This window comes from Nerophis lumbriciformis, linkage group LG21 (assembly GCF_033978685.3).
Source record: "Nerophis lumbriciformis linkage group LG21, RoL_Nlum_v2.1, whole genome shotgun sequence".
NCBI lineage: Eukaryota > Metazoa > Chordata > Actinopteri > Syngnathiformes > Syngnathidae > Nerophis > Nerophis lumbriciformis.
The window spans coordinates 41749605-41761634 of record NC_084568.2 but is presented as its reverse complement, the minus strand read 5'-3'; the positions used below and the strand labels follow the sequence as shown (position 1 = coordinate 41761634).

Here is a 12030-nt window from a genome sequence, read left to right as displayed (position 1 = left end):
GAAGAAGACATGTCCAAACCACACGCCAGTGAACGAAAAATGATACCTAAAATAATTTTGTTTGGGTATAAAAATTACGAGGTGGTCAACACAAAACGGTTTGCAGTATGCAACACATGCGGTTCCAAAATGACTGATGGAGAGGCAACAACTTCCAACTTCGTCCGGCATTTGAAGTTGCACAAAGAAGGGTAAGTTTTGAATGTAAGATAACGTTTATTGGCTAAGTAACGTGACTTTTATTTGCTGTGTAGTTAAATCAGTGAGGCTGTAAACTCACTGCTAACGTTATAACGTTATTGCAAACACGGGAATCTGTTGCAGTTCACTACCTTATTCATACTTTTTGTTCAGTGATTTTTTTCAAGCAGGGTTACGTTAGTCAATATATCACACGTAACGTTAGACGGCGGTCAGCAGCACCGCGTATTTTAGCCACCTAAAAAAAGACAAAAATAGTCAAATAAAGGTCAGTTAAAATGTATACTATATTATGAATATGTGTACCGTTTTAGCTAGCTTTCTGACATACTGTTGGTTGTTTACCTCAGTGGTCCCCAACCACCGGGCCGCGGCCCGGTACTGGTCCGTGGATCGATTGGTATCGGGCCGCACAAGAAATAATGTTTTTTTTCTTTTTCTTTTTTTAATTAAATCAACATAAAAAACACAAGATACACTTACAAGTAGTGCACCAACCCAAAACAACTCTCTCCCCCCTTTTGTTCTGGGCATTGAACATGAAGACTCTTCCTTCACTGTTCCGAGTGGCCATGAGAGTCTTGGCAGTGCCTGCCTCCAGTGCTCCAGTGGAGCGAGTTTTCAGCCATGGTGGCATCATACTACGCCCCCATCGTGCACAAATGACTGACAGACGCTTGGCTAATTTGGTGTTTTGCAAATGCAATGCAGCATAGGGCCCTGACATATAAAAAGTACAACTTTTTTGTTATGTTCACGTATATGTCATGTTTTTTCAATGTTAACACTTTTGTACAAATAAGTACATTTGCACTTTATTTTTCAATGTGTTTGTTCTGTAAAGGAATGAGTTAATGTTTAAAATGACTGGTTAATAGTGCTATTATAAAGTGCAATGTCAGCACAATTTTCTTTCCTGCAATTTAAAATGCACTTGTTTTAATAAATAAATACAGCGTTTGAAAAGCATACACAATCTGTGTTAAAATATTAGTCTGTGGTTAAAAGGACTTGAAAGGACTCGAAACTCAAAATGCAGGATTTAGGACTTGACTTGAGACTTTCCAGTCTTGACTTTGGACTTGACTCGGGGCTTGCCTGTCTTGACTCGGGACTTGACTCGGACTTGAGGGCAAAGACTTGAGACTTACTTGTGACTTGCAAAACAATGACTTGGTCCCACCTCTGGCTAATATACTGCATATGCTAACATGTATGCTATGTCTTTAAATTGTCGGGTAACTGGAGCCGCTCCCAGTCTGTGGAACGCTCTCCCTGACCACCTGAGGGCACCACAGACTGTGGATGCTTTTAAAAAAGGCTTAAAAACCCTTCTTTTTTAAAAAGCCTTTTTTTTTTTAGATATATGCATACTAGTTTTAGCTATTTGGCTGTTCTAGTTTTTATTTTTATTTATTATCTTATTTTAATTTTATTTTTTTTAATACACTAGCACTTTGAGGTTGTTTACTCAATGTAAAGTGCTTTTAAAAAAAAAATTAAAAAAAATCTATTATTATTGTATTTATTTTATTGTGAGAATATTTGGTTGATTATGCTTTTAACCTTTTTGACCAAAAATGAACAAAAAGTGAGGTACTACTGTACTTCATCACAAGTGGAGAATGTGAGGCAAAAAATATTTTCAAAGTATTTTTTGACAAACGGAGAAAAGTCCGATGCGAGTCACATGAATGTAAAATGAAGCATAATAGAAAATATTACAGAATACATTTGAAGTCAGCCTTCAATCACACTTTTGTACAAAAGTACAAATGTTGAACAAAAGTTAGAATAAAAGCAGGCAGAGTGGAATGTACACGTTTTAAAAAGTTTCCCAAAGTGTGTTTGGAGGCAATGAAAGTCTATCTCTACTGTACTTACTGTAAATCTGCAACATGCTGCACTAATATAGTGCAAAATAATGCCTGGAACAAAAAAAAACAAGAAAAAGGCAGAAGATTGAATGAATAAATAAGATGAAATAAATAAGACGACTCTCAGTTCCGACGGAACGGAAGAATACAAAAGAATGGAATATTCAAAAGTAAAAAAAAAAGCACAAATAATTCAAGGCATGTAAAAGTTATGAAGGCTCTGGTGAAAGAAAATGTTCCAAAGTAGAAAAAAAAAGGTCTAGGATGAATACTAGTGTTGTTTGAGTGTCACATGTCGGCGTCGCCATCGTAGGCCAAGGTCAGAGGTTTCAGACGGTTGTTCATTTGCCGTCTTTGGGCTTTCTTGGGCTTCTTGCTGCAACACAAACAAACAAACAAACAAACAAACAAACAATGTCAACTTTAAAACATGCTTGGCTACAATTATACTTTTAATTCATCATTCTAAAGTATTGGGACACTTACGAAGAAAACTGGACAAAAGTATTGGGACACTTGGGACTAAAACTGGACAAAAGTATTGGGATACTTAGGACTACAACTGGACAAAAGTATTGGGACACTTAGGACTAAAACTGGACAAAAGTATTGGGACACTTAGGACTACAACTGGACAAAAGTATTGGGACACTTAGGACTACAACTGGACAAAAGTATTGGGACACTTAGGACTAAAACTGGACAAAAGTATTGGGACACTTAGGATTAAAACTGGACAAAAGTATTAGGATACTTATCAAATCAAATCAAATCAACTTTATTTAGGACTAAAACTGGACAAAAGTATTGGGACACTTAGGACTAAAACTGGACAAAAGTATTGGGACACTTGGGATTAAAACTGGACAAAAGTATTGGGACACTTAGGACTAAAACTGGACAAAAGTATTGCGACACTTAGGACTAAAACTGGACAAAAGTATTGGGACATTTAGGACTACAACTGGACAAAAGTATTGGGACATTTAGGACTACAACTGGACAAAAGTATTGGGACACTTAGGACTAAAACTGGACAAAAGTATTGGGACATTTAGGACTACAACTGGACAAAAGTATTGGGACACTTAGGACTAAAACTGGACAAAAGTATTGGGACATTTAGGACTACAACTGGACAAAAGTATTGGGACATTTAGGACTACAACTGGACAAAAGTATTGGGACACTTAGGACTAAAACTGGACAAAAGTATTGGGACACTTAGGATTAAAACTGGACAAAAGTATTGGGACACTTAGGACTACAACTGGACAAAAGTATTGGGACACTTAGGAATAAAACTGGACAAAAGTATTGGGACACTTAGGACTACAACTGGACAAAAGTATTGGGACACTTAGGACTACAACTGGACAAAAGTATTGGGACACTTAGGACTAAAACTGGACAAAAGTATTGGGACACTTAGGACTAAAACTGGACAAAAGTATTGGGACACTTAGGACTACAACTGGACAAAAGTATTGGGACAATTAGGACTACAACTGGACAAAAGTATTGGGAACTTAGGACTACAACTGGACAAAAGTATTGGGACACTTAGGACTACAACTGGACAAAAGTATTGGGACACTTAAGACTACAACTGGACAAAAGTATTGGGACACTTAGGACTAAAACTGGACAAAAGTATTGGGACACTTTGGACTAAAACTGGACAAAAGTATTGGGACACTTAAGACTACAACTGGACAACAGTATTGGGACACTTAGGACTACAACTGGACAACAGTATTGGGACACTTAGGACTACAACTGGACAAAAGTATTGGGACACTTAGGACTACAACTGGACAAAAGTATTGGGACACTTAGGACTAGTTCTACTTATAATTCATAATTCCTTATGCTGCCAGACACGCGTGCAGTATGTACACCTTGTACTACAATATCATACACCTTGTACTACAATATCATACACCTTGTACTACAATATCATACACCTTGTACTACAATATCATACACCTTGTACTACAATATCATACACCTTGTACGACAATATACACCTTGTACGACAATATCATACTACTTGTACTACAATATCATACACCTTGTACTACAATATCATACACCTTGTACTACAATATCATACACCTTGTACTACAATATCATACTACTTGTACTACAATATCATACACCTTGTACTACAATATCATACACCTTGTACTACAATATCATACTACTTGTACTACAATATCATACACCTTGTACTACAATATCATACTACTTTTACTACAATATCATAGCTACAGCTTATGTACTTCCACAAACAACTAGTAGATGAGTACGATAAAAACACAGAAATAATACGTAGTAAAATGGCTGTTTTTTACACATTGAACAATCGTCTGCATCCTAACAGACTCTTATTTAAAAAAATAAATAAAAATAAATAATGAAAATTATAATAAAAATAAAATGTACTTAAAAAAATCTTATTTTGGTTTCTCGCGAGTGTTTCCTGTCTGCTATTAGGCAGCTTGGTGTAGTGATGAGGTCAAGCCTTGAGTCAAATGTACATCGTCAACGTTGAACACTTCAAATGAATGAGACAGCAGATTATCAGCAGCTAGCTCACTCCCTGAAACCTTAACAGCTACCTCACTTCCTGCACCTGAAACAGCTACTTTAGGCCAGACACTGCGGCTAAGCCACTTTATATGTCAGTAAACCTCACTCTCTGAAACCTCAAGAGCTGCCTGACTCCCTGAAAAGTTTGTGCTACCTCACTCCTGACACCATAAGACCTACTTTTGGCCAGACAGTGTGGGTAAGCCACTGTATAAGTCGGTAAACCTCACTCCCTGAACCTCAAGAGTGACCTCACTCCAGGACACCTCAAGAGCGACCTCACTCCAGTACACCTCAAGAGCGACCTCACTCCAGGACACCTCAAGAGCGACCTCACTCCAGGACACCTGAAGGGCGACCCCACTCCGGTACACCTCAAGGGCGACCCCACTCCAGTACACCTCAAGGGCGACCCCACTCCAGTACACCTCAAGGGCGACCCCACTCCAGTACACCTCAAGGGCGACCCCACTCCAGTACACCTCAAGAGCGACCTCACTCCAGTACACCTCAAGAGCGACCTCACTCCAGGACACCTCAAGAACGACCTCACTCCAGGACACCTCAAGAGCGACCTCCCTCCAGGACACCTCAAGAACGACCTCACTCCAGGACACCCCAAGAACGACCTCCCTCCAGGACACCTCAAGAGCTTCCTTCCCCCTAGGACACCTCAAGAGCGACCTCATTCCAGGACACCTCAAGAGCTACCTCACTTCAGGACACCTGAAAGGCGACCTCACTCCAGTACACCTCAAGGGCAACCTAACCCCAGGACCCCTCAAGGGCGACCTCCCTCCAGGACACCTCAAGAGCGACCTCCCTCCAGGACACCTCAAGGGCGACCCCACTCCAGTACACCTCAAGGGCGACCCCACTCTAGTACACCTCAAGGGCGACCCCACTCCAGTACACCTCAAGAGCGACCCCACTCCAGTACACCTCAAGAGCGACCCCACTCCAGTACACCTCAAGGGCGACCTCACTCCAGTACACCTCAAGGGCGACCCCACTCCAGTACACCTCAAGGGCGACCCCACTCCAGTACACCTCAAGGGCGACCCCACTCCAATACACCTCAAGGGCGACCCCACTCCAGTACACCTCAAGAGCGACCCCACTCTAGTACACCTCAAGGGCGACCCCACTCCAGTACACCTCAAGAGCGACCCCACTCCAGTACACCTCAAGGGCGACCCCACTCCAGTACACCTCAAGGGCGACCCCACTCCAGTACACCTCAAGGGCGACCCCACTCCAGTACACCTCAAGGGCGACCCCACTCCAGTACACCTCAAGGGCGACCTCACTCCAGGACACCTCAAGGGCGACCTCACTCCAGAACACCTGAAGGGCTACCTCACTCCAGAACACCTGAAGGGCGACCCCACTCTAGTACACCTCAAGGGCGACCTCACTCCAGTACACCTCAAGGGTGACCCCACTCTAGTACACCTCAAGGGCGACCCCACTCCAGTACACCTCAAGGGCGACCCCACTCCAGTACACCTCAAGAGCGACCCCACTCCAGTACACCTCAAGAGCGACCTCACTCCAGGACACCTCAAGAGCTTCCTCACCCTAGGACACCTCAAAAGCGACCTCACTCCAGGACACCTCAAGAGCTTCCTCCCCCTAGGACACCTCAAGAGCGACCTCACTCCAGGACACCTCAAGAGCTTCCTCCCCCTAGGACACCTCAAGAGCGACCTCACTCCAGGACACCTCAAAAACTACCTCACTTCAGGACACCTGAAAGACGACCTCACTCCAGGACACCTCAAGAGCGACCTCACTCCAGGACACCTCAAGAGCGACCTCCCTCCAGGACACCTCAAGAGCTTCCTTCCCCCTAGGACACCTCAAGAGCGACCTCACTCCAGGACACCTCAAGAGCTACCTCACTTCAGGACACCTGAAAGGCGACCTCACTCCAGTACACCTCAAGGGCAACCTAACCCCAGGACACCTCAAGGGCGACCTCACTCCAGGACACCTCAAGAGCGACCTCACTCCAGTACACCTCAAGGGCGACCCCACTCTAGTACACCTCAAGGGCGACCCCACTCTAGTACACCTCAAGGGCGACCTCACTCCAGGACAACTGAAGGGCGACCTCACTCCAGGACACCTGAAGGGCGATGTCAGGCCAGTCAGTGCGGGCGGCTAAGCCACTTGTGTACGACGTAAACCTCACTCCCTGAAACCTGAAGAGCTACCTCACTTTTTACACATTAAGAGCTACTTATAAGCGGTTGCGCTGGACATTAATGTGACAGCTCGGTGCCTAGGGCTCTGGACTCGGCATGTGTACGATCCAGGTTCAAGCCCCGCGTGGAACGGAAGCAGGAGCTGGACCAAGCTGGTCAACCGGAATTCACCAACAACCATTACAATTAGTCTTATTTTACTTTTTGCACTGGTTTTTCTGCCGTCTTCATGGACCGCCCGGTGGTTGGTTTGCGAGTAAATGGGACACACAGGAAGTGTGCTTTCCACAATAAAAGCTTGTTGATGGAGAACTTACCTCCAGGATGCCATGGAATGAAAGGACTACATGGGTCTGACAGGTCACAGGGTGCACATGGTTAGGATGGAGAACAGGTGTGAAGCTAAGTGATGAGTGTTTCAATGTGAGCTGGTGGGCATGTTAGCGCTTCTTCTTGTTGCTGTTGATTGTGGACTTGGTTGAGCTGCAGAAACTCTTGCTTTTCTAGTTTCTGGCAGGCAGGGCAGATGTGAGGCACCGTGCAGATGTTTAGATCCATCCAGTAAAGCCCAGCTTGGTGGGACTCGGACTTTGTCTCGCGGCAAAGACAAGAAGCGGAACGACTGAGCAGAAAATGTGGTGAAGGTGGAGAAAGGAAACAAAACATAAAATGATGATGATGATGAAAGCAAAAGTCAGACAAAACATTGAGTCCAAACCGTCAGCAAGAAGACTTAAGTAATAAATAATGAGTAAGAAGTAAGTCTTTGCTGGACGTTTGGTGAAGAAAATGAAATGAAATGAAGTAGAATGTTCTACAGTATATGATGATGAGGATGATGGTGATGGCAGGTAACTATGTCTTGTTTTTACCTTTTAAAATGTTGGTCTGAATTTGTACACTGTGTGCGTGTGTGTTGGGGGGAGCTACACGTGGCTTTGAGTTACACTCAAATATATGTTGGTTGCTTTTGGCAGTTGCGCTTTCACTGTAGTATTTCCTGTCTGTGATTTCCTATTAAAAAAATTATATATATATTAGAGATGCGCGGTTTGCGGACACAACCGCGGAGTCCGCGGATTATTGAGTATTGTACATGCTCATATTTTTCATTTTCATACTTTTCAGTTGGCCAACATTTCTAAAAATCCCTTTTTTGTATTAGCCTTAAGTAATATTCTAATTTTGTGACACACGGAATTTTGGATTTTCATTTGTTGCCACTTCAAATCATCAAAATGAAATGAAATAAACATTTGAATGCATCAGTCTGTGTGCAATGAATAAATATAATGTACAAGTTACACCTTTTGAATGCAATTACTGAAATAAATCAAGTTTTTCAAAATATTCTAATTTACTGGCTTTTACCTGTATATATATATATGTATGTGTGGGAAAAAAAATCACAAGACTACGTCATCTCTACAGGCCTGTTTCATCAATGTGTTTGCTGAGTTCTGTAGTATTCCGCAGGTTTTGGAACCAAAACCTGCGGAATACTACAGAACTCAGCAAACACATTTGGGACCTCAAAGACAATAATGTTGAATATTCAATAACATGGCAAATTCTTGCATCCAGCACACCTTACAATAGTGGTAATAAAAGATGCAACCTATGCTTGAAAGAGAAACTGTTTATTATTTACCGTCCAGACCTGTCATCCCTCAACAAGCGCAGCGAAATTGTATCAGCATGCCGTCACAGACGGAAACACCTCCTAGGTAACACATGAGCCAATCACCACGCCCCTACGCCAGCCTGTACCTACCCACTCTGTGCCCTATATAAACCATGGTATGTGAATGCTTCTATTAAAATCTGCTGATGATTGAGGGAACCCCTCATGAAACAGGCCTGTAGAGATGAAGTAGTCTTGTGATTTTTTTTCCCCACACATACATCAGTGTTTCCCACACATTCATTTATTTGTGGCGGCCCGCCACAAAAGAATTATGTCCGCCACAAATGGATTTTTCGGCTTTTGACTCGCTCGACCGCTCATAAAAGCAATGGGACTGTCTGTGAATGTTGCTTGTAGTTACACCTCCGGTGCAGTAGGTGGCGGTATGCATTGTAACTCCGCCAATAGCACTTAATTCACCTGGTGGGCCAGAAGAAGAAGAAGAAGAGGGACGGACGGACGGGACCAAAATACTCGCCAACTACTTTTCATAATGATGGCGCTTCCTACGTTTCTACCTCAAACGTCCAAAAGCTGCTGAAAGCCTTGATCCAGGATGCCATGGGGAAAAAAACTTAAATGGTGCCTTTTGGCGATAGTTAGCAGCTTGGTGGCTCATAGCCGGCTAGCTAACGCTTGCTAGCGTGGTAGCATTGCTTCATTTTTACAGGTGTTATAGGTAGATAGGTTATAGCTGCATCGCTCGCGGCTCGTCATATATTTAACGTTAATCCGCGATTTCACTGAGCGTTTCACTGACGGTTTCGCCTGACGCTGCTTCATTAACACCGCCGCTGTTTGACTCGGTCGCCTGTTTTCATACCGACGAGCTAACGTGTCCAGGTTATAACCCTGTTGTCAATAAACACACATGGACTGAAGCTAAATTGTCCACTGTCCACTGCAGCATGTGAATGCAATGAAAATAATAAAATCTGAGCCAACCAGCTGTTAAAATGTTGTCCAGGTTAATGTTTTGGCCATTAAAAGCCCTTCATTTCAAGATTTCAACTGTGATTGGGCTTTAAACAGGTGGATGACCTGTTCAGATGGGTGTAACTGCTACTGGTCAAATAATGTGAAATAGCATTTAATTTTACATGTATGCAATGCCATTTAAATGTAATTATAGATAATAATAATAAATACTGTGTAGTGTTGTAAATAGTCAACGGGAAGGATTCTAGTAAGATATAAGCCATGAGCACTACACAGCCAGAAAAAAACCTAGGCAGGACAAGTAAAAATATTGGGGCAAGTAGATTTGAGAAGTCGGGCAAGTAGAAAAAAAACCTTAACGTTGAACCCTGCATGTGTTGAGCTGCTGGTTAGACGGCACTGTACATAGAGCGCTTCTGCTCGTTACTAATAAATTCTAATGTTGGATGTTCACTCCTTCACACAGATGAGTATAGAAAAATATTTTCAACGGCCGAAAAGGGCTGGACTTGGAGAGGAGGTAGGCCTACAGTCCGGACCACAGGTGCGACCTGTTCAGCAGGAGGAGGAGGAGGAGGTTGACTGACTGTGGCAGGACACCTCTGCCTCTGTTTCACTTCATGTTGCTGGTAAATAATATGGTTGTAGTAGTAGGCTAAAGTTAAATTATTTAGTATTCACTAATTAAAGGGGCAGAGCTTTAAGAGACATTTTAGCTTTTATATTTTATAAGATATATTTTTTGTAAGAACCACAATTAATAAATATATTTCAGTGAATCACTAACTGTTCAAATCTGTATATAAATATGTACATAAAATGTTGTAATTATATTCCAACTCCGCGTTCTTCTCGGTCATCGCCGCTTCCGCCCCCAACGCCCCCCCCCCCCCGCCGCCGACCACACCACCACAAATAGATGCCTGTCTTGTGGGAAACACTGTACATATATTGTGCTCTACCACGGTATCGAGCACTATTTTTTGGATAACCTTATTCAGACATATATATATATATATATATATATATATATATATATATATATAAAAAAAAAACTTATATATAACTTCAATAGTTAATGTAAATATACATCAAATTGTAGATATATTCACTTTAATACAATGAGCAAATCTGACCACAAGATGGTGCTGTTATGTTTGAGTCAGTTTGTAAACACAGCACCATCTTGTGGTCAAATTTGCTCATTTCAGGTATCCTGCATATTAGGAGTAGTGCCTTTGTTCCTTGCGTTGATTTACAAGTAGAGAAGCATAAAGTTATTTATTAATCTCTTACTCAAACAACGCCTATTAATGTTCTATGTATATTTTGTACATGCTCATTGCTAACTTTGCTAGCTGTTAGATTACAACGGCATTTATTTTCATGTTTTTACTTTGACGAAATCCTCGGTAAATCGTTAGTGACCTTCTTTGCCGTGTAGTTATTGAGTAAGACCGTTCAGCTCAGCTTTAGTATGAAGTGGTTTCATGAGATGTGGTACCCATTTTAGTTTATGTGAAAATTACACAGCTTTTCAGAGCGAAGGCAGTTTTTTTTTTATAAGTGTGTGTGGAAGCTTTGTGGAGGCCGTAAAAAAAAGAAATCGACTACATCTCGGATAATTGAGGGAAGAGAGTCATTTAAAATGCACAATACACCAAGACTATACTACATGGCGAGGGAACACGGTTTTCACTCCGCTAATTGTGTATTTGCTTTGCTGCGACAAAACAACCTAATTAGAGGAGTGGTGTAATTAGTCGGCGGTGTGATGATTACCATGCTAAGTAGGTCATGGAGATGATGAAGACGAGCAGCACAAACACTCCTGCTGCTACTCCGTACACCCACGTCTTCAACTTGCCATCTGCAAACACAATACAATACAACATGTTTACTGTTCTTGCTCCTTCCCAACAGAAGGGGGCAGCAGAGCTCCGTGGTCAGGAGGATTTCCTTTGGTGTTGACCATTTGTGCCTCAGACTGGAAGTCTCTGCAGAGAGTGGTGAGGACGGCGGAAAAGATCATCAGGACTCCTCTTCCTCCTATCCAGGAGATGGCAAAAAGCCGCAGCCTGACCAGGGCTCAGAAAATCTGCAGAGACTCCTCCCACCTCCACCAAGAACTCTTTTCACTGCTGGACTCTAGAAAGAGGTTCCGTAGCCGCCGTAGCAGAACCTCCAGCTTCTTCCCTTCTCCTGGACAGCAAACACCACATCAATCATCAAGAAGGCTCAGCAGCGGCTACACTTCCTTAGAGTCCTCGGGAAGTACAACCTGAAGCCTGACCTGCTGCTGACCTTCTACCGCTCGTCCATCGAGAGCCTGCTGACCTACTGTATTACGGTATGGTACGGCAGCTGCACTGCAGCAGACAGGGAGAGGCTGCAAAGAGTGGTCAAGACGGCTCAGAAGATCATCGGCCGCCCTCTCCCCTCTCTGACGGACATCTACACCTCCCGCTGCCTCAACAGAGCCAGTGCCATCATCAAGGACAGCACCCACCCTGGCTCTGAC

The 12030-nt window shown here is 43.0% G+C and overlaps 1 protein-coding gene across 1 annotated transcript in view; it reads right to left on the bottom strand.

Annotated features, from left to right (window-relative positions):
- Nucleotides 1-1714: 1714 nt before the first annotated feature.
- thsd7aa (thrombospondin, type I, domain containing 7Aa) overlaps nt 1715-12030 on the bottom strand; it is a 237267-nt gene continuing 226951 nt past the window's right edge. The window contains exons 27-28 of the mRNA XM_061982352.2: nt 11292-11379; nt 1715-2454 (exon numbers count right to left, since the gene is read on the bottom strand). Coding sequence (XP_061838336.2) covers nt 2367-2454; nt 11292-11379 — 176 coding nt within the window. The 3' untranslated portion in view covers nt 1715-2366. The remainder of the gene's footprint in view (nt 2455-11291; nt 11380-12030) is intronic.